A 24,191-nucleotide genomic window follows, 5' to 3' on the forward strand; every position below is an offset into this window, starting at 1 on the left:
CTCTATGACTCAGTCGCTACCAGGCACCTAGCTATTCCAACCCTGAATCACCACAGACTTGTATCTCTAAGGCTCAGTCGCTACCAGGCACTTAGCTATTCCAACCCTGAATCACCACAGGCTTGTATCTCTATGGCTCAGTCACTACCAGGCACCTAGCTATTCCAACCCTGAATCACCACAGGCTTATATCTCTATGGCTCAGTCACTACCAGGCACCTAGCTATTCCGACCCTGAATCACCACACGCTAGTATCTCTATGGCTCAGTCGCTACCAGGCACCTAGCTATTCCAACCCTGAATCACCACAGGCTAGTATCTCTATGGCTCAGTCGCTACCAGGCACCTAGCTATTCCGACCCTGAATCACCACAGGCTTGTATCTCTATGGCTCAGTCGCTACCAGGTACCTAGCTATTCTGACCCTGAATCACTAGTGACTTATATCTCTATGGCTCAGTCGCTACCAGGCACCTAGCTATTCCAACCCTGAATCACCAGTGACTTATATCTCTATGGCTCAGTCGCTACCAGGCACCTAGCTATTCCAACCCTGAATCACCAGTGACTTATATCTCTATGGCTCAGTCGCTACCAGGCACCTAGCTATTCCGACCCTGAATCATCACAGGCTTGTATCTCTATGGTTCAGTCGAGTGCACAATTCTGAGAATCATGCATGGTTGGGGGAATCTCTGTTGTCTGTGTACAAGATATTGATAACACATAATAACTTTAAACCAAAAAGTTATTTCAACCATTCAGAAGCATTAGTCAACATGACTGAGTAATTTAACACCACTCTGAACAGTGTTTCAGCAACCTCACAGAACATCAGGCTGATGTGTCAGAAAAACTCAACCCCAAAGTTCCTAGACGTTTATCACCTCGATGTGCACCCATGAGTATGGAGCTGACAAACCAAAATTCCTGATCAGGGAAGTCTGGGATCCCAGGATTTGTGGAAGTGACACAACTCTGTAGTGATAGGTCGACCCGGACAACGGGGTCCCCATGTATCCTAGTCAACATGAACATCCTGTAGATACAACAAGAGTCATCAGGTGATGACATATCTCCGCGGTCTGGTGCAATTCAGAAATGGAGTTTGTCTACCCATACCCCACTTTTGATTCACTGCCACTGGATAAGTTCAGTTGAGTGAAGAAAAACATAATGCTGTTCAGTGCTTTTCAACATCCCAAACCATCAAAAGGCACCAGTTCACCACTAGACTGATCTGTAAAGCAAGCTTCGACAGGAAATATCGAATGCTTTTGGAGTTTTGCTCCAGAAACGAGCACTACCCTCATATTCAGTAAGTCCAACTTCATGAAAACATAATAAAATATTTTTAAAAAATCCCAAATTATCAAAAAGCTCCAGTTAAACACTAGACTGATAAATATAGCAAGTTTCCTCAATACATATTTAACGGCTTTGGAGTTCCTCTCCTGAAACGAGCACTACCCTCATTTTCAGTAGAAATCCACCTTGTTGTCATGGCAAAAAAATAAATTAATAAAATTAAAAATCCCACAAACTCACCACCAGACTGATCTGTATATCAAGTTTCAACAAGAAATATTGAATGTTTATACTAAGGAAACGGAAAACAGACGGACACACATGCTGATCAATATATCCCCCCGCTTTTCAGAAGATGGATAAAAAACCTCCTGAAGAACAGATGAGAAACTTTGAATTACACTGAACGTCAGAGCTATAACTCTCAGTTTCCTAAATGTCCCGGGGACGTCAATTTTGGACATGATGTGACTGAAAAAGATATGTCGCACAAAATAATGTGCCTAATTAGCAGGACTTTTTTCTTCTAAATTTAGTGAAGTACTGGTTTCTAAGTCTTCATGGGGTGGTCGGGTAGCCTAGTGGTTAAAGCGTTCGCTCATCACGCCAAAGACCCGGGTTCGATTCCCGACATGGGTACAATGTGTGAAGCCCATTTCTGGTGTCCCCCGCCGTGATATTGCTGAGATATTGCTAAAAGCGGCGTAAAACCATACTCACTTACTCACTCACTCTAAGTCTTCATGTTGACATCAGTGTCATATGTGTGAAATTGTTAATTGTTATACACAGTAACCACAAGATTAACGTGAGCAAGAAATACATAAGTAATACATTTGTATTTGTATATTTGGCATTTATTTTCATGTCAAGTTCACTGCACATATCAGAAACATGTAACTGAGTACATGTACTTCTTACCAAATTCCGTGTCCAGTGTGGTCAGTTTGTCAGTACATGCTGATCAAGTGAAGTTTGTGACGAAAGCAAAACATATTTTTTAGTCAAAGTGCTATCACCCCATATCCTAGAATTCTAAGTCTACAGTCTTGGTGTTATCTTGAGCTGATCAGTTCAAAGGTAAGGCGACCCGCATTACCCAGTAATGTCAAGCTGATTTGTTGGTTGTTTAACGCCGCACTCAGCATTATTCCAGCTACATGACGGCGGTCTGTAAATAATCGAGTCTGGACCAGACAATCCAGTGATTGACATCAAGAGCATCGATCCACGCAATTGGGATCGATGACATGCATCAACCAAGTCAGCGAGCCTGACCACCCGTTTCTGTTAGTTGCCGCTTACGACAAGCATAGTCGCCTTTTACGGTAAGCATGGGATGCCAAAGACCCATTCTACCCCGGATCTTCGGGGACCCTGTAATGTTGCACTTTAGGGTTTGGGTTGACACTCACATTAATTTGGTGATGCATTAATTTCATGATTTACTGGAGAAAGACACCTTGAAAAACTTAGCAGACACATATAAACCAGTTTGAACAACTGGAATCAAATTTGCCAATTTTTTTCAGACTAGTACCACTTTGAAAAAATGAAATTCAGGAATCTAAACTCATAATCATTTGATCATGGCAGTGAAAGCAGACAATTATTTCTGCACAGCAAGTTTTCAGATAGAGCTATCAATTTCGTAATCTAAGAATACCATCTTTTATTGTGTCATTTGACGAACATCAAATATTGCAAGGAATGTACGAATAGCTGTAAGAATCGAGTCTGGGCAAGAGTAACGATCCACCCCATCCGAGGATAATGATACACAAGATCAGCAAGGTCAACAAGATCAGCAAGGTCAACAAGATCAGCAAGGTCAACAAGATCAGCAAGGTCAACAAGATCAGCAAGGTCAACAAGGTCATACACGATGCTCAGCCAGTCCAATTCTAGGCACCTTGTTTGACAAGCAGGTGCTAGGTAGCTATGTACACCAACCCTGAGGGTTCTGATCATCGCTTTGTGGAAGGGAGCCCTGGTAACTTCCAGGGGAGAAGGACAAAAGAAAACAATACAAGGCAGGACCAACAGATGAATCAGCCCTATACATTGTTTGCTTGCTTGTTGTTTAACGCTGCACTCAGCAGTCTGCGAGTCTGACCACCAAATCCCATTAGTCACCTCTTACGACAAGCATAGTCGCCATTTACAGCAAGCATGGGTTTCTGAAGACCTATTCTACCCCGGATCTTCACGGACCCTATATAATTGAGCATATTATAAATAAAAAATAACATTGTTATTTATATTTTTTACAATATATAGGAAAAATATATATATATATTTTGTAAAAAATATAAATAACAATGTTATTTTTTATTAATAATATGCTCAATTAAAACATTTTAGTTTTATTTATATAACTTTTATTCCAAGAGTATTTTCAGAAATGAATCTCAAACATTAATTTTACCTTTTAAGTTATTATTCCTCCTCAATCTTGGCATATTGACAAAGAAAATCAGTCAAATGAAAGAAATGATTGGTCTCACTGAACATTGTACTTGAAACAACTTCAAGTGTATGAAGTGAATAAAATCATTGCTACATGGACCTATTCTCTGAATCTGGTCCCAACTACCTGGTAACACATTGATGACACGGTTAGAATGACAGCATATGTACCTCACATAACCCAACTACAGGCAAACACCATTGTGTCGAAGTTGAAGGGACCTACGTACGTATTTTGAGTTATCAAAGGTACGACACATCCGAAAATGATAAATAAAGAAGGAATACGCATCAACCCATCTTCCCGAGGCAAGTGAGTTAACTGACTATGAAAGTCCAGTTTCTACCCTTGCCGAACTAGGCTGGTATTATGGAGTTACATTTTGGCTGGACTAATGAGTCTATGCATAGTTCAATCAAAATCGCGCACCGAAATCGAAATCCGGTTCATGCAGATTTCGGTCGACTGCAGGATTTGCAAAGCATGTGCACCGCTAACTCGTTGTCAACAGATATTTTCTAAATCTTTTCACGTTTTTAATCAAGATGCTCACATGATTTGATGCACTTCACGGTGTAATACTCGTATTATCACAATATAGATCTTGATTATCGATCAGATCGTCGTGACTGGGCGCCACCGTTTTGTTTGAAGCAAATACGAGAGGTTGAATCTGAATGGTCAGTAGGAGAGTCATAGAAAGGACATAACTCGCAATAGCCAGTGGTGGTGCTACGATCGAGCCCAGGAATTCCAGCCTAGTTCGGCAAGGGTGGAAACTTGACTTTTAAACTCAGTTAACTCCCTTGCCTCGGGAAGATGGCATCAACCAAGCTTTTACTTCAAGACAACCGTAACTTTGACACAACAGTGTTTGACACAACAGTGTTTGACTGCATCTGGAAACACTATGATGGGTGTGGTTAGTATATGTACCTCTCGCTTTGGTCGTTCGGATAGCTTGGCCTCGTCCCCGACGGCTGTGATATGCAACAGCACCAACTCCATGTGATCGATGGGGATCAGTCTGCAACACACAGCAACAGCCTTTACAACACTGTATACCCTTCCTGTCAGACACACAGCTTCCATATCTGACCACATACATCTGACTGAACGCAGACACCATAGGGTAACCATCTCATAATGGTGCCCTCATTTAGTTACTGTAACAGTTCAGGGCCCCGTTCTACAAAGCCGTCCTAGTGCAAAGATGGTCGTAACAACCATACTTTAGCTTAAGTTTACAGTAGTCGTAGAGCTGAGATTGCTTTGTGGAATGGGATCCTGAACTAAGATGTGTATTATAACCCATAGGAGTTCAACAAACTTAGTTCTTCTAATACCAAAATTTTCAGAAAAGATCTTTGATGTTTGTCATTTCAGAATTTTTATCATAATTGTTAAATGAAATTGAAAATAATTCACATTATTAATCATAATCATTTTTATTCATATCAGATGTATTTTGAAGTCAAATATGAAAATGAAATATACATGTCAATCAATGCCATAATTAAATAAAAAGATGGCAATTAACCTTCTCTGATAAAGGATACATTACATTCGGTTGGCAATATATGCCAGCTGTTCAAGGATACAGTTCAAGGTGTGCTTGATCAAGGATACAAGATTCTGTGGCAACACTGTCCTGGATACATGATCTTCTTGATTTGGAATGTGCAGAGAGCATTGTCATGTATGAATGACATTCTAGATTCGGAAGGTTCAGACCACACTGTTCTGTATATGTGACTTTCTTGATTCAGACGGTTCAGACGATACTGTCCTGGATACATGATCTTCTTGATTTGCGAGGTGCAGACGACACTGTCGAGCATGAGTCCTACTCCACAACTGTATCTGTAATTAGCAAAGTTAAATCATCATAAATAGAGTAGTATAGCATGTCACTATAGCATTAATAGTTAGCATTGGGAGATCAGTATAGAAAGTCCACACCACTTTGAGCAATAGTCCTGCCATATTTACTAATTGAAAGAAGTAAAGAGTCAACCAAAATCTTTCATACTACTATAGTTAATCTGTCCTGCCATGTAGTGTCATATGGAAGAGTCAAGTGGTCGTTAAGTTCTTTTGAGTAGTATATATCATAGTGAGGACCACGGAGAATGGATGTCACACTGTAACCATGTGGAACCTGGCTTTTTCACGTGATGAACCTTTGTTTTATCCACAAGGCTGCTTCATTGTCCTTGTCTGTTAGAGGTTTTCTTAGCATGGTATTGATAAAAACAGACAATGCCTCACTAGTGTATTGCTGTGTGCTTTATATTGCACAGCCTCATGCGGAGTAACCACACACCTCAACATTATCATAATATTAACACACATGAACCACTTGTACAATACCATCCATAAAACCATACAACTTTAATAAAAAATGTCATGTCCAAAAAAGAAGAAGTTGATTCGGAAGAGAGAGAGAGAGAGAGAGAGAGAGAGAGAGAGAGAGAGAGAGAGAGAGAGAGAGAGAGAGAGAGAGAGAGGAGGGAGGCAAAAACAATAGTAGACCAACTAATTCCATCTTTGATGCCGTTTTTAGCAATATTCCAGCAATATCAAGGTGAGACATCAGAAATGGGCTTCACACGTTGTACCCATGTTGGGAATCGAACCCAGGGCTTCGGTGTGACGAGTGAACACTTTAACCACTAGGCTACCCGACTGCCCCTATGCATGTGGGAACTTGTTCATGATGGTGCCATGATGTCATGAACATAGTGCACTGGCTTCATTGTTAAACACTGGTTTTAATCATATTCACTACAGCTGTAATCAATACAAGACTTCTGTAAGGCACAATGAATGCCAGTATGACAGTGTGCTATGTCCATTTAGTGCACAAACAATATGAGTGTTATATTACATATGTATGTACTTGTTGAATGACTACAGATCTCTCTGCACTACACTGATTTTTATTAAATATACATGTATTCATGCATGACTTGGTTTTGACATGACTAAAATGCCTTCCCTGGTTATGATGTCACCCTTGTATATTTGAGTACCAGTATTGTATTTTTACTGTATGAACCCTTGACATGAAGACAGAGGTGCTTTCTATCATGATGGCCTTTAAATAATGGAGAATGGGCCAGGTAAACAGAGGTTGATAGCATGAGCAACATCGGATGCCATCAGGGCATGTTGACACACAGTCATCCAGGTCACATATTGTGTACCCACAGGGTATCACACTTTCTACTGACCCACAGGGTCTCTAAATTACATTGCCCACATGGCAACCTTTCTTATCTGGTATAACCTTTTTAGATCTACCTGCAGGGTTCTAAACCATTTTCATATATATTTTAAATTTACTTATGCAACCAGCTGGGCTGCCTTTTTATACTACTTACCAGCAGGGTAAGTTACCTTTCCAACACTGAGTCAGCCCCCGAATCTTATGCCATGTCTTGTATATAACAAATATTCGATCGTATTGTTCAATTGTTTTGTTGTCACTGCACAAAAGTTAGTATTTGACTGATAGAAAATCTTTTCTTTGTCAATTTGCCTTGTGACCTTGAATACAACACACACATGGCACCCCAGGCGCTACACACGGACTTCACATTGGTTGAAGGTACACCTTATCAGGCGTGTTGCATGGGGACTGCCCACCTAATCAGCATTGTTAATGATTCAGAGGTGAGCGAAATGGGGTCACGTTCAAAATTCCTGCACATGCATGGACCTTGTTTTATCCACTTAGTGCCGAGCACCAGGCAGGGTAAAAAGTTCCACAGACCTTCCGCTCTCCGGGCAGACGCTCTATCCACTAGACAATGATTCAGATATAAATTCAGGCAAAGATTGCTTTAGCTCATCAGTGAGTATGATATTGTGTAAGGAATGAAACTGCACTTATAACACAGTTTATGAATGTTCTCAGATGGTTGTATTTGTTTTTCTGGAAATCTTTCAAATGAAAACACAAGAGACACAGTACCTCAGCCCTGGCATTGTTGTAGTATGGTTACTGACTCTGAAGTACATTATTTAAAGGGGCATTTGCAAAACTAACGCACTCTGAGTGGGTGTAGCCTATATGAGTGATCGGACAGGTCAACATAATGTCATGATAACACACACATTTCATTGGTTAATGCGTAAACAAGTGTTTATATTTATAGCGCACTCCTAAATAAGCTCCGCCCACAACACGACTGGTTTGATTTTTTATGATAAAACTACAGAAGATTTATTGACTTATATCAAGATATGGAGCCATTTCTGGTATCCAAGGTATGTTATTCATGTTCATACAAAGTTGGACGGTCTTTGGTGATCTTGTTTTCGTACGGTTTTCAAAAAGCTTCTCCCGACACTCAGTTGTGTTTACGTTGCCAGTCATTGTTCGAAACGGAAACACAGCCACATCATTATTTGTTTTCAAGTAGTTTACAGATTTCATGACAGCAGAAAAATCAAATCTGAAATCCACTATAAATTTAATTCACCGATACTTACATGCTTCCCGCCTATAAATTATGTACAATACATTAAACTTTGAAACCAATAAAATCGGCTATAAGAACAATGCACCCATGGCAACATATTCAGACAAATAAACCCTATAAAGAACAAAAATAAACAAGGCAAGAAGTGAGCAGGGATCACTAATATCCCCAACTTTGACTCCAACATATTTCTAATTTCACAACATGAAAAAAAAGCAATATTTTTTCAGAAAATAAATTCACATATCAAAATCAAACTTTGCACTGCACCTCTCCTATTAGTATACAAAGTATTCCTTATATCAAAAATGAATCCAAGTTGTAGTTCTCAAGTTATAGGTCGCACAAATGTTGAAGTAAAAAGATCATTTTAAGTTCAAAACATGTAAACATTCATATTGTATCAGGAAATCCTACATATCAAAATCTAACTTTGCACTGCACCTCTTCTATTAGCATGGAAACTGGTTGCTAAATTTGAAAAGAATCCATAATGTAGTTTCTAAGTTATAGGTCGTACAAATGTTTAAATAAAAAATAAAAAGTAAATATATCAGAAAATCCCAATATTGAAATCAAACTTACCATTGCACCTCTCCTACTGCCACAGAAAGTGTTCAAAAGTTTGAAATAAATCTATTTGGTAGTTTTCAAGTTAAAGGTCCCCAAATACCACCAAAAGTCTGCGAACCAAAAATTTGAAATGCCTGGTCTAAAAAACCCATTCATATATCCATTATCTTGTATATAAATAAAAACGACAAAACCCTTTCCACATTCATAAAAAATATCTCCCCAAAACAGAGTCGATTGTATTGTATGTAATCAAGTCTAGGCAATGCAAAGTTACAAATGTAATCAGGGTATGATAAAACACACTAGGTCAAAGCGTTGAGAGTGTTGTATCTGGCAATCACACAACCTTCTATTACGCCTACTCAGCTGTGAACATGAACCATATGATCCCCTTCTTAAATGACAGGCTGGTTACCTCCTGAACCCAAAACTACGCCAGGGAACAAAAGATGAACTGAGATTTCAGGGCAATCAAGACAATAACATATGTCAAATTCTTTTTAGAAGTTGCTAATGAACAAACTCAACTTAGATCTTTATTTAGACAAAATTCTGAGAAATCACAAAAACCTGCACAGCAGATAACATTTGTGACAGAACACTGCTGAGAGATATGTATAGAATCTTAAAAACATGTAAAGCTTCAAAGAAACAAAACAGTACACTTCAAATAGAACTAAACACAAGACTGCTACCTGTAAGTAATCAAGCCAATTTGATTGGCAGCTGACATTATACATTGCATGCAGATGCAGCCAATCAAACGAGGATGACAAGTAATATTGACAAGTACTTGTTACTTAATGACAGTTATTTTCTTTCAAAATAGAAAATCTATACAGCATCTTGTATAAAAATGTATTCTATTCCTGACAACTGTAAAATGATGGAATGAGTACCAGTATTGTATTTTTACTGTATGAACCATTGACATGAAGACAGAAAGAAAGCACCAGTCATCAATATTTCACCTCTAGCGTGATGACCTATGAATAATGGAGAATGGGCCAGGTAAACAGAGATTGATAGCATGAGCAACATCGGATGCCATGTTGACACATGGTCATCCAGGTCACACATTGTAGGGGGGCACAGGTGGCCCAGTCGTCTAAGGCGCCGTGATTCGCTGTGCAGAGTTGCGTCCCTTGGGCACGCCAGAATTCTTTGATTGTGGGTTTCAGTCCCGGTTCACCCTGATTATGTTTCTAGGGGTGTCAGCACCATACCTGTGCTTGTGGGTTTCACCGAAGTGGTAAACATCTGAGACCTGCATCACTTCGGGCTTTCCTCCCATGTTAAGCTGACACGCCGTGACATAACTGGATTACTGTTAAAAGTGGTGTAAAACCCAACTCACTCATTCACACATTGTAACAATCTGATCCTCATTTGTCAGCCCTTACAATCAAGGCATTAGGGTACCTCAAGCTGCCAACTCCCCTTCGGTATTCAGGATTCAGGTGTGAGCAATGAGAAAACTTAGATGGTATTCAGGATTCAGGTTTGAGCAATGAGAAAACTTAGATGGTATTCAGGATTCAGGTTTGAGCAATGAGAAAACTTAGATGGTATTCAGGATTCAGGTGTGAGCAATGAGAAAACTTAGATGGTATTCAGGATTCAGGTGTGAGCAATGAGAAAACTTAGATGGTATTCAGGATTCAGGTGTGAGCAATGAGAAAACTTAGATGGTATTCAGGATTCAGGGAGGGTTGGCACCCTTGTATCTGGAACCTGCCAGAATCCATACAGAGGTGTGAGACACCGAGCCCAATCATCAGTATGACGAGCCAAAGTTGGAACCACCAGGCTCTGCTCCAAGACTTCCTATAACAGTTTCCACTGAAGCTCCCTGACATGTGAAAGTTAGTGCATATTTCGGCTACCGTCAGCAAAATCTTATGTCTTCCTGTAATAATCAACTGGCCCAGGAAATCCATTGGTTGACTGCATACCATCGGTGTACAATGACACAAAATCACTAAGTCAAACAGCTTAGCCACCCACAGTCAGGTCTTACAACAGGGCTGCCTCAGACAACTAGGCCAACCAAACACAGGGATTTGAGTGAGTGAGTGAGTATGGTTTTACGCCGCTTTTAGCAATATTCCAGCAATATCACGGCGGGGGACACCAGAAATGGGCTTCACACATTGTACCCATGTCGGGAATCGAACCTGGGTCCTCGGCGTGACGAGCGAATGCTTTAACCACGAGGCTACCCAACCGCCACACAGGGATTTGAAACACCATAACCATACAAAACCTTTCTTACTGTTTTTCACTTCTGATATATTTTGAATACTGACATAATAGTTTTGAAGAAACTTACAATTAAGGGGTCCCGTGAAGATCTGGGGTAGAATAGGTCTTCAGCAACCCATGCTTGCCGTTACAGGCAACTATGCTTGTCAAAAGAGGCGACAAAGGGGATCGGTGGTCATACTCACTGATTTGGTTGATGCATTTTGTTATATCCAAATTGTGTAGATCGATGCTCATGATGTCAATCACTGGATTGTCTGGTCCAGATTCAGTTATTTACACACTGCAGTCATATAGTCGGAATATTGCTGATTGCAGCATTAAACAACAAACAATACGAACAAGGGGCATAACTCTGTATAAGATAGATTTCCACTGACAGTTTTCAAACTCCAACTCATTGATCCCCTACTGATGAATGCAAAATACTATCCTTGTATCCAACGCAGTTTCCAAAAGAACTTGAAACCATTGAAGTGGTATGGACTGACAGATGGACTGACAGATGGAACCCAATACTATACTACTCAAAAAAAGTAAAGGACCATCTGATTTTTTTCATTGCTATTGTTAATCTGTCACGGCATGACAGCGTAACTAAAGTAATATGAATCAGATGATCCTTAACTTCTTTTGCCTAGTATATATTCCCCACTTCACTTTGTAGTGAGAGATAAAAAGTTGTTTGATATATGTTTTGTGACAAATGGTATTGGTTGGTGTTGACAACAGGGGCCATGCCTGACTGTGTAGTTCGGCACATTACGCCATCTGAACCAATCGGCGATGGAGAAGGGACAAACTAACAATGCACTCAGGATGAATTCATCACTCAGAAAGATGTGGAGGTTTACATATTTAATCATTCATGTTGAAATCTCCAGACCTGATGTGTGATTAAGTCCCAGATAATCACCCTGCTATTCTTGAGGGACCGAAGCTATATTTACTCACACTTGCAATATTGATGACGTGTGCTTCTCTCAACACTGCTGCCTGCTTGTAGGAAGTGAATGGATTCTGGTCGTTGTACTATAGTCAGCAATATGACTCTATCATAGCTGCCTGTAAATTACACAGCCAGGTTGAATCTGGACCAGACAAACCTCACTTCAGGCTTTCCTCTCACATTTAGCTGACATGCCGTGATACTACTGGAATACTGCTCAAAGCGATGTCATTAATCCAACCTAACTCACTCACTCTTATGACAAGCATGGGGAACTGAACGCCAAGCTATCTTTGCCTAGAATCCCAAACCAAGAATTACTGAGCCAGCCATGGGCAAATCAAAAATGAAGATTCCTTTGAGTATTACAACAGCAGAGTCAGTAATGAGCTCTAATCATATGATCTACAACAGAATTTCTGCAAACATATCAGCATCAACCATACTGTTTTTTGGGTTTGTTTGTTGTTTGAAGCCACACTCAGCAATATTCCAGCTACATGACAGCGGTCTGTAAATAATTGAGTCTGGACCAGACAATTCAGTGATTGACATCATGAGCATCGATCCACGCAATTGGGATCGTTGACATGCATCAACCAATTCAGCAAGCCTGACCACCCGATCCCATTAGTCGCCTCTTACGACAAGCATAGTCGCCTGTTACGGCAAGCATGGGTTGCTGCAGACCTATTCTACCCCTGATGTTCACGGGTCTCAACCAAACTGAGACTGGTGGGAATGATGTTCATGATGTTTACAATTAGCATGGAAAAGTTAAAAATAGGAAGATTTTCCATGATTATTTTCTTGCATTTTGTGTGTTTTTTTCTATAATTTATTTTTTTAATTATCACCATTTACTTTGGAGTGTTTGGAGTTAGGCTGCGGTTGATTAATCTGCAGACTGAAAACAACTTAATAAACACAGGCACAACAGGAAATGCCCTAAACATAAAAACACATCGCCCATATACATCGCTAAAAAACAACCTAATCAAACTGACTGTCAACAAATCAATTCATAGCAAAAACATATTCTCGAAAAACATATCATAACATGGGACAATTCACATTGGGTAAATAAAAGAAGGCAGTACATAGCATGCTTTAGATATATCTATTTTTCATGAAATCAATGTATTGTAATGATTGCTTCCCTATATTCTACAGCACAAAGAGATTAATGGGGAAATACTAAGGAAGGCCCAGACTGGTCTCAAGTGCCGAGGGTCCCAGTAAGTTGTACTAAATCAGTGGACTGCACTACCATGCTCTCTGTGCATGAATGGGGTACTTCCAGATGGACAATAGATCACTGATGAACACCATGGCTCCGTAGACCACGAAGATTCAGAGTTTATAAGTTTTTACATTTAGGATTCCATGTACTGGATATTTTCAAGACGTTAAACACTCAAATCTGTGAACGAGCGGGCTGCATTCGTGAGAGCGAGTTGGCTTTTTTTGTGAGTGTGCATGAGCGAGCAAGTGGGTTGGGTTTTATGCCTCTTTTAGCAATTTCTAGCAATATCATAGCAAGGGACATCACAAACGTGCTTCACATATTGTACCTAGTTGGGAACAGAACCCTGGCCTTCAGTGTGATCAGCGAACACCTCGACCTATAGGCTACCCCAACACCCCTACAACTAAGTCAACTAATTAGTGTTAATGGCGGTACAATCTTCAGGTACAATAGTCTTGTGAGTGAGTGAGTGAGTGAGTGAGTGAGTGAGTGAGTGAGTGAGTGAGTGAGTGAGTGAGTGAGTGAGTGAGTGAGTGAGTGAGTGAGTGAGTGAGTGAGTGAGTGAGTGAGTTAGGTTTATTGCTGCTCTAAGAAAATATTCCACCATGGTGGGGGGCTTTCACATTGTGTCAAAGTTATGACTGTCATTTTGTTAAACGAGGGCCTGGAGACCATCTTTTGTATGTTGTCTTATCCACAGTTTGGGGGATGTTAATATACAACTCAAAAGAAGTTAATATTTCATATTACTGTAGTTAATCTGTAATGGCAAGATCAACAATAGTAATAAGAAAGAAGTGAGTGATCCTTAACTTCTTTTGAGTAGTATATTTATAGCACACGACAATATCGATTGACGTGATTACCAGCAACATTGATAATACAGTGTTAAGCATTATGTACTCATTCATACACTCAAGCAATCTCATTAAAATCAGATCATATTTCTCTCTATCGCTAAACAAACTCAAGTAAGTTGGAATCAGTACATATGGCACAATAATTTTCATAAAATATATTTACAGGTTCTACAAATATTATTTACCAAAATCGATCTGTGACGCATACGCTATTAGTTTCGCAAGTTAGAATGAGTTAGAATACAAATTCTTCTATTCTCATATTCCATCCAATTTTTGTAGTAGCAATTTTCATAGCTGACCACTTTATTTATTCTAGCCTTCAAATGTCACACCAATTTCATCAAGCATATTCACAGGTTCGCCAACATGCTTCCCATCACAAAACACTTTCTGAAGCTGACCCGTAGGCACCTTACAGACATGGGTGAAATTAAGATTTATTCAGCTACAACCTCAAAATCAATTCAAATACTTAATTATACAAACGTCAGCAGAAACAGATGACAGTCCAAACAGGAGATGACAGTGTCCCACGCCCTCCCCCAAATCACCCCAATTTCATTGTGAATATAGCCCTGTATTGCCTGCAGTAGTCTGCCTAATACTATCTCGAGAACTGTTGATGGCCAAGGACAAGCTTTTCGTGAACCATCTACAATCAACTTACTACCTACTGCTCTACTTGACCCTGCCACTACACTTAGCCGAAAATTGAATTAGTACCGCAATTACGTGTATATGCGCGAGGCAGACAGCAAATAAACACGCCATCACATCAGCGGCGCAGGTCAATCGTATTTCCCATCCCGACGGTGATTCAGTGATCCTCTCCTGCCTACAGGTAGCGCCACCTAGTATACGTGGTAATTAAATTTCGCAAGTATACAAACTCTTGAGACAAGATACTTCCTGATTCTGATCCAGTTAGGATAACATCCCTTGCATTCTCCGCGATATTTCACCAGATTCCCAGGAGGTAGTTCACCAGTGTCCCTGTAGGATAGCACTGGTCCCAGCCCTAATCATGTTACAGGCTTACAGTCTACATTCAAATGTACTACAATTTCTGGTAATTAGGGTTGTATTCATATCAATATGTCATATAATTTCTGTATCATAGGCACATTGTGGACCTTTGCTTGTGTTATTCAGGCTGTTGTGAGTGGACATATGGTTTTGCACAGCTTTTAGAGATAGTCCAGCCATGGCGAGGGACACATGGTGAGGTTAAATGGGGTTTAACGTCGCGACCAAGATTATTGAACTTATATAGCGATGTGCATGCACGTGTGTGTGTGTGGCTGCTTGTACTTGTCCGGACTGATGCCGATTTTTAGTGCCAGCTCACCAAGATACCATGTTTCACACGAATACCCCACTCCGACACAGAATACTGACTCCAAGCTAACCAGTCCTTGTTTTAGCCCCTTAATGCCGAGCGCTATACAGGGTAACAACAAGTACCATCTTTTAGCGTCTTTTGGTATGACGCAGCCGGGGATCAAACCCTGGACCTTCCACTCTCTGGGCGGATGCTCAACCACAAAACCATGGAGGCGGTCCGCGAGGGACACAAAGAATGGGCGTCCCACATCACCCATGTGGGGAATAGAACCAGTCTCTGCAGTGTGATGAATCTATGTTTTATCCACTTGGCTACGCCAACACACCCTCAAAGTATGTGATGTAATGTAGATGTGTTAGTGATCAGTGAGTCCTTGACTGAATACTGTGTTTTTAATTTAGACTCACCTTTCATAGGCAGAGGTTAGCATTCAAGGGATTTATCTCATATTCCAAACTATCAAATTAATGGACTACATACTTTGTACCCATGTTGGGAATCAAACCCAGAATTTCAGTATTCACCTTCAACCACTAGGCTTACTAACCTCTTATCCTGTTTACAAAATCACCAGCGAAACCTGTAATTAAGCCAAATTAATGTGACCAAATAATATCTTTCACCAAATTCGTGGTACAACACAATGCCTATTACATTATACAGAAAAAATGAGTAAAACCCACTCCAGATAGCAATTAGGGTGACCTCCCTTTTAAATAAACCTAATTATTCGGAAGATATAAAACCATTATGAATGGATTGAATAAAGCATATGTCTTGTGGAAACATTTTCAGAACCAAAAGTTTAATCGTCAAAACAAACATATTCATAAAAGTGAAAAAAAACTACTTTTTCAAGTCATGGTCAGTAGAGTGAAATAAAACCTACATGAAGAAAGACTTAATTAAAAGTAGCTATTAAATATTCCTTTTCTCAAACTTTTGCAAAGATTTTTCTGAGATCTGACTCGACATATACCTGTATTTGGACTTAAATGCCCTTTAATACTGAGACAATAGAACTTGTACTTTTAAACTGTGACAAGATAAAAAAAAATATACAGCACATTTACTCTCTCTGTACTCCATAATACTTTTAATTGCATTTTTAAATACATGTAGGTGTGAGAAAAGAGAGTCCTAATAATGGCAACGTCATTTCTCTACTGCAATGCAAGATTCTAGAAAAAATATTTTTTGTTCTTTTATTTCTTTATCAGAATATAAAAAAAAATTAACAATTAAAACGATTATAGACTTTTTCCATTTACTTAGCATATTGGGTTGGTGGATCTGTAAAACAAATAGAAAATAAATGCTAAAAAAATACAAAAAACCTGCTGACATGCAACAAACCAGATTAAATGTTCCCAAAACAAATTGTGTCTGGTACAAATAGTGAAGACAGCTGTAAGTTTTTTCAAATCTTAATGCAGGTGCTTCATGGACCCAGATAGGGAAGCTAAAACAGCACAAGTGCTTTCATTAACCTTTCTCACTCTATAAAGTCAAATCATCCCTTACTTCTATTGCCAATGAACTTGTGCCCGAAGTGTTTGATAACAACATTACAAACTCTATTCGGAAACAAGCAGCACATAGAATACCTAATGCCACAATAGATTCAAATAAAAGAGACGTTTATACAGTTGAGGATTAGACAGTAAGGGCCCAGCACACTTGAAAAAGATTACTTAACCGTTTGGTATTCAGGATAACGACCAAAACACACGTTCATGCCATCGTATCTCCTGAATTATGCCTATTTTTTTGGTAACCAAGAAGATTTAGTTTGTAAAAGAATCTATTTTTGTCTGAGGGTAATTCATATTTTCATTATCTGTTATTGCCATCAGGGAAGGAATATTGTTTCATTTTGTCATTATTGTGTGAGGGAATATGTTCGGATCAGTAAAATTGGTGTGCCAGCATTTTAATGATCTCCTCATGGGTTTGTGAGTCAGTGAGCAGTCAACATAGTCCGGCAATATTATCCTATCTGTACAGCTGACCATCATGGAAGACTTACTCTCAGGTGACCATCAAGGAAGATCTACTCTCAGGTGTGCCCTATCTGTACAGGTGACCATCAAGGAAGACCTACTCTCAGGTGTGCCCTATCTGTACAGGTGACATCAAGGAAGACCTACTCTCAGGTGTGCCTTATCTGTACAGGTGACATCAAGGAAGACCTACTCTCAGGTGTGCCCTATCTGTACAGGTGACCATCAAGGAAGACCTACTCTCAGGTGTGCCCTATCTGTACAGGTGACCATCATGGAAGACCTACTCTCAGGTGACCATCAAGGAAGACCTACTCTCAGGTGTGCCCTATCTGTACAGGTGACCATCAAGGAAGACCTACTCTCAGGTGACCATCAAGGAAGACCTACTCTCAGGTGACCATCAAGGAAGACTTACTCTCAGGTGTGCCCTATCTTTACAGGTGACCATCAAGGAAGACCTACTCTCAGTTGTGACCTATCTGTACAGGTGACCATCAAGGAAGACCTACTCTCTGGTGACCATCAAGGAAGACCTACTCTCAGGTGTGCCCCCTCTGTACAGGTGACATCAAGGAAGACCTACTCTCAGGTGTGACGTATCTGTACAGGTGACCATCAAGGAAGACCTACTCTCAGGTGACCATCAAGGAAGACCTACTCTCAGGTGACCATCAAGGAAGACTTACTCTCAGGTGTGCCCTATCTGTACAGGTGACCATCAAGGAAGACCTACTCTCAGGTGTGACCTATCTGTACAGGTGACCATCATTGAAGACTTTCTCTCAGGTGACCATCAAGGAAGACCTACTCTCAGGTGACCATCAAGGAAGACCTACTCTCAGGTGACCATCAAGGAAGACCTACTCTCAGGTGTGACGTATCTGTACAGGTGACTATCAAGGAAGACCTACTCTCAGGTGACCATCAAGGAAGACCTACTCTCAGGTGTGCCCCCTCTGTACAGGTGACATCAAGGAAGACCTACTCTCAGGTGTGACGTATCTGTACAGGTGACCATCATGGAAGACTTACTCTCAGGTGACCATCAAGGAAGACCTACTCTCAGGTGACCATCAAGGAAGACTTACTCTCAGGTGTGCCCTATCTGTACAGGTGACCATCAAGACAGACCTACTCTCAGGTGTGCCCTATCTGTACAGGTGACATCAAGGAAGACCTATTCTGAGGTGTGACCTGTCTGTACAGGTGATCACAGATGTACTGAAACCTATGCTTCTTAAACTAATGTCAAATTACACTGCCTGTGGTGAGAGGTGGTTGTTTCACTCAGACTCCAACGATGAGAACGAAATGTCTCCACAAAGCCTGATGATGTTGTCACTTTATATTGCACTGGGGCTCCTCAATTATTTCCATGGTAAACACATTTTCTATCTGAGGCTCACACTTCCATTGACTGAAGATATTACTTTTGAAAAAAACCACCTATCACTTCAGCCTTCATTCTCACAACTTGCAACATCAAATCCTGATTTCAATTCGGATGGCTAGGACTGCCATGTTAACATGGGGACATGATTCTGAAATTCTTAGATAAAAACATTTGATCCATTACATGAAACCAAGTCACCAAGCAACGTCGCAACTGCATAAACACGTTATAATAAATAAATGGATATTTGTAATGCACTATTGTCCATCTGGTGATGCATGCTCAAAACGCTGCCACCATTACTACACCGGTCAAATGATCACTACGCACTCGATTTTCTTTCTCAGCTCCCATGGGAGTATGCAACCCAAGCTGCCTATGAGGCGCTAGAAGGTTAACATAACCATCTCAATCCATATACTGCTGGGTGAACAGAGGCATATTATGAACAAAGTTACTTGCCTAAGGAGACACCACATGTGCTACATGTGCTTCAGTGTTGGGTAGGACCAAAGCCCAAGAAACTGTCGAACCCATGCATCCCTTACATTGGCCAATGTTAATGGTATGATAAACTTCTCATGTACTCTCTTACTCTGCCCTGACAAATAATCATGATATATCCCATCATGGCAGGCTACTGACAAATAATCATGATACCCAACCCAAGTTTGATATACCAATGAATGACCACCGTACATCTAGATGTTGACAAATAACAATCATATCCAATCAGGGCTGGCTACTGACATTCTTAGTGTGGAATAACTAAGATATCCCATCTTGACTGGCTACTGATAAATAACAACCATATCCCATCAGGGTTGGCTACTGATGAATAACCACCAAATCCTTTTAGAGCTGGCTACTGATGAATAACCAACATATTGCATCATTGTTGGCTCCTGATAAATAACCACCATATACAATCAGGTCTGGCTACTGATGAATAACCACCTTATTCTTTTAGGGCTGGCTACTGATGAATAACTACCATATCCCATCAGGGTTGGTTACTGATGAATAACCACCATATCCCATCAGGGCTGGCTACTGATGAATAGCCACCATATCCCTTTCGAGCTCGCTATTGATGAATAACAAACATATCCCATCAGGTCTGGCTACTGATGAATAACTACCATATCCAATCAGGGCTGTCTACTGATGAATAACTACCATATCCCATCAGGGTTGGCTACTGATGAATAACCACCATATCCTTTTAGGGCTGGCTACTGATGAATAAAATAACTACCATATCCCATCAAGGCTGGCTACTGATGAATAGCCACCATATCCCTTTAGAGCTGGCTATTGATGAATAACCAACATATCCCATCAAGTCTGGCTACTGATGAATAACTACCATATCCCATCAGGGCTGTCTACTGATGAATAACTACCATATCCCACCAGGGTTGGCTACCGCTGAATAACTACCATATAAAATCAGACCTGGCTAACATTTTTGATGATAAACTACAATATCACATTAAGTATGGCTACTGGTTCTCCTGATTTTTGACAACTCCATCCAGGGCGACTGCACAATGTTGATCTGGATGATGATTAAATTCTTGCTATCAACAAACCCAGTCAATGAATGGTTGTGTATATCAGGTTGTATAATGAAGATAAAAAAAGAAACAGTTTTAGTAGTCAAACACTGAGCGACCTGTCTGTGGGAGCTGTTGTAGCTGCCCATTGTATCAATATATTAAATTGAAACTGAACATCAAACAGAAACCAAACCTCCTCTGTTACAATAGCTGTATTGCAAAGTCCTGTCGTGCTGAAACTAAAATCAGCCAATAAGACAAATGCTTTCACTTTGATTATATAGAGTGAGTTTTTTCCTCAGTTCACACATTGTCAATCCTACAAGGATATGTTCACATGTTTCAGTAATAGTGTGTAACTTTAATAATGCAACAAGGGACACTCACATTTTGTTAATTAATTTCATGATTTACAATATTTAAGGATAAACAACTCAGCTGCATCCAATAACACAAAAAGAGACATCTATGGTGAAGTTAGATAAATTGGTGCTAGGGGTTATGGGAAACACACAAAACATAATTTCTGCAACAGTGTTTAGGCCAATGATGTTGAGTGCAAATACTGATGCCTCTAACAAACTTCAATCTTCTTATGGTTGTCACATTCACACAAAGTTTAAGTCCAGTGCCCAGTGTTTCATAAGAACAAGATTTTTAAACAGTTTAGTACAATCAGATTTTTTAAATATTAAAAAATAAAATGATTAAATGACATCAATTTGATCAACATATGTCTTCACAAAAGGAACCTACATGCCAAATTGAACTTCATCAGCTAGAGTAGAAGATGGATAAGAGCATGGTGCAAGTTCAAAGGTCTTTCAACTGCAAAGGTCAAGGTCAGGTCACTGGGGTCACAGGGTCCTATGTAACTCTAAAGTTACCCCACACAAGAAAGAAACTTCTCCTTGAATGGCTCAGTGGCCAAACAAAGGCCTTTTTGGCTTTGATCAGCCAAGGGGTAACAAACAAAGGAGTCAAAGTGAAAAACATGCTGGCCTGCTGTCCATGGACAGTTGGGGCCTGCTTGAACTTGTTTCACTATTTATAACCTATATAAAAAGGTGTAGGATGGTGAAACTGTGACTTGACCATCCTACCCACAGCCTCTCCCAGTGTTGCTCCAACAGTTTATGTTTGGGGTCCAGTTTGGTTTCCATGGCAACCACATGCAAAAACCTACTTTTTGTTCTTGTTCCCCAATGTATGCATGCAATTTGATGAAACATGATAGCAATGAAGCTATTTGTCTGGTCAAGATATGGTTTTCCAATTTGCACTTACTTTGAATTTTATTGCCACGAAATCATTTCATTTCCGTGACACTAACAGTTATGCTGTAAAGGTTTAATCAAGGTCAAAATTCATAATATTTAAAAATGGGAACATGCATATTGTGCCCTTGTAGTTACTATTTTTATACCAAATTTGAATACATTTTGAGAAAAAGATGACCTATTGATAGCCATTAATGGTTTACAAACTGTTTATTATAGGATTGAAATTGTGTGACAATATAACTTGGATTATTAGAAAATGGTTTCAGCGCAACAGGAAAATACAGTAATACTAGAAAAACGCGGCATAAATGAAAGTTAAAGGTTGTTATTGGATCAAAAATAAAACTATGCCAAAAAAGATTTCAGATGTTATTCCTAACATCACTTACTTGCTGCATATCCAATTATGTTATTACGTTATGGCCAAAAATGACATTTCAAATATGGCCTCTGTGGCGGCCTTGTTTAAAATCAGATCAGAATTTCAGCTATTTCACCATAGCTGGGACCAGTCAAAGAAGCAGTCAAAAAATGCAAAAGATAACTGCAGATGGACAACGTGACTTGACATAATCTCACATGACTTTCAGTCAGATTAGCTAAACATTTATCAAAATAAAAAAATAACGAAATGTGAGTGAGTATGGTTTTACACCCCTTTTAGCAATATTCCAGCAATATCAGGGCGAGTGACACCAGAAATGGGCTTCACGCATTGTACCCACGTCGGGAATCGAACCGGGGTCTTTGACGTGATGAGCGAACGCTTTAACCACTAGGCTACCCGACCGCCCTACAAAATGTAAGAATACACCCCAACTATCCTATGAGCAAAGACTAAAGACATTTACATCCTAGAGTATGAGCAAACCTAGGATCCTAATCAGGGTAAAATTGACCTTGAATCTACCGCAGTTGCTGGCACTGCAACAAGGGATGCAACTCTGCGCAGTGAACACAGCACCATGCCAACATGAAACCAAACTCATTTGCCTCGACATCTGGTTTCATTAGCCTTGACATTGATTAACGCAGTTAGGACATGTGGAAACAGTCAGAATGGTCTCCGAACTGACCTTGACCTAGAAAACACACCTTGGGGAAGCATAATACTGTTATCAGCCTACGAACAATCATTCAACAGTCACTAGTTTAATCTTCGTCGAGTTAAAATGGAATATTTTCATAATGTGCCACATTGAATCCTGGTTGTTCAACAAATTGGTCAATTTGAAGAGATGAAAGAGTGGCAGTCTGTACTGTGTGTGAAGTCAATTAGTTGAAGAGGTGTCAATTATGCGTTCGGTTTCATGGCATTTGTTTCAAAATTAGGATATATATAAGTTTGTGGCTGCATGAGGTCCTGTGTACAGCCAGGAATCTGAAGAACCTATATGGTAATGACAATGGCCTGGAGTGTAGGTGGATGGGTGACCGTGCATCCATCGGAAACTGGATCAACTGGTTTCAGGTAATAGCGTGAGTGAGTGAGTGAGTGAGTGAGTGATACTCTACTATAAATAATACTGATAAAGGTAACAAAATGAAAAAATACTATTCATTTACTTTACTATCATGTTCAAAATAAACCTTACTTGAAAACATTACATATAAGAAAATAGACAGAGTTACCTCCCTTAAATAACTTCATATCAGCTAATAAACATTGTTAACTCCCTTAAGTCCCCAACAACTCCACAATCTTTTGAATTTAGAACATTAATAGTGAGTGAGTGAGTGAGTGAGTGAGTGAGTGAGTGACAGGCCAATGCTTAAACCAACCAACGCCCCAGAACATTATGTGTCAGTTATGCTTTGTTGAATGAAGTGAGTGAGTGAGTAAATATTTAAAGTCACAGCGACATTATTTCAGCCATATCGTGACTTGAGCAAGTTATGTATTTATATAATATATTAAGACCTGTCGTCGAAGGACAGTACAACAACTAGCAAAATATCACAGATTATAATTGTAAAACTAGTTATAGAATAATAAAATAATCAGATTATAACAGACGACACAATATAAAAAACGGGCTGTAGATCGCCAGCAACCAAAGTGAGGCCACCATACTAGGGACCATGGGGACTTATGGTACTTCTGCTACCTACATGGTACCCCAGCAGGATTTACACCATCCCTCTGGCCACTGGCGATGATCAGAAAGATTAGCCAAAGAGTTAAAATCAACAAAAATACTACGATTAAAATCACAGAGAAATGAAATGATACGTTGAATGATACCGGACTTACGTACCTTCCCAGTGTTGAATGAAGTAGTAAACCTACGCTGTAGAAAAGTAAAGGTATACATCCTCACCACATGGTGGTTTTGGTGTAAATTCTAACACCTTTACCATGCAAGTGATACAAAGAGTGTACGTGAGCATATACATGTTACAGGCAATGGCTATAATCAGGCACTATGTA

The 24,191-nt window shown here is 39.8% G+C and overlaps 1 protein-coding gene across 1 annotated transcript in view; it reads right to left on the reverse strand.

The window, feature by feature from the left end:
• LOC139445176 (integrator complex subunit 13-like) overlaps nt 1-24,191 on the reverse strand; it is a 444,879-nt gene that overhangs the window by 48,381 nt on the left and 372,307 nt on the right. Inside the window, exon 5 of the mRNA XM_071226299.1 lies at nt 4,716-4,806. Coding sequence (XP_071082400.1) covers nt 4,716-4,806 — 91 coding nt within the window. The remainder of the gene's footprint in view (nt 1-4,715; nt 4,807-24,191) is intronic.

The sequence above is a fragment of the Haliotis cracherodii genome, unplaced genomic scaffold (genome assembly GCF_022045235.1).
Source record: "Haliotis cracherodii isolate W230 unplaced genomic scaffold, xgHalCrac1.p SCAF_6, whole genome shotgun sequence".
NCBI lineage: Eukaryota > Metazoa > Mollusca > Gastropoda > Lepetellida > Haliotidae > Haliotis > Haliotis cracherodii.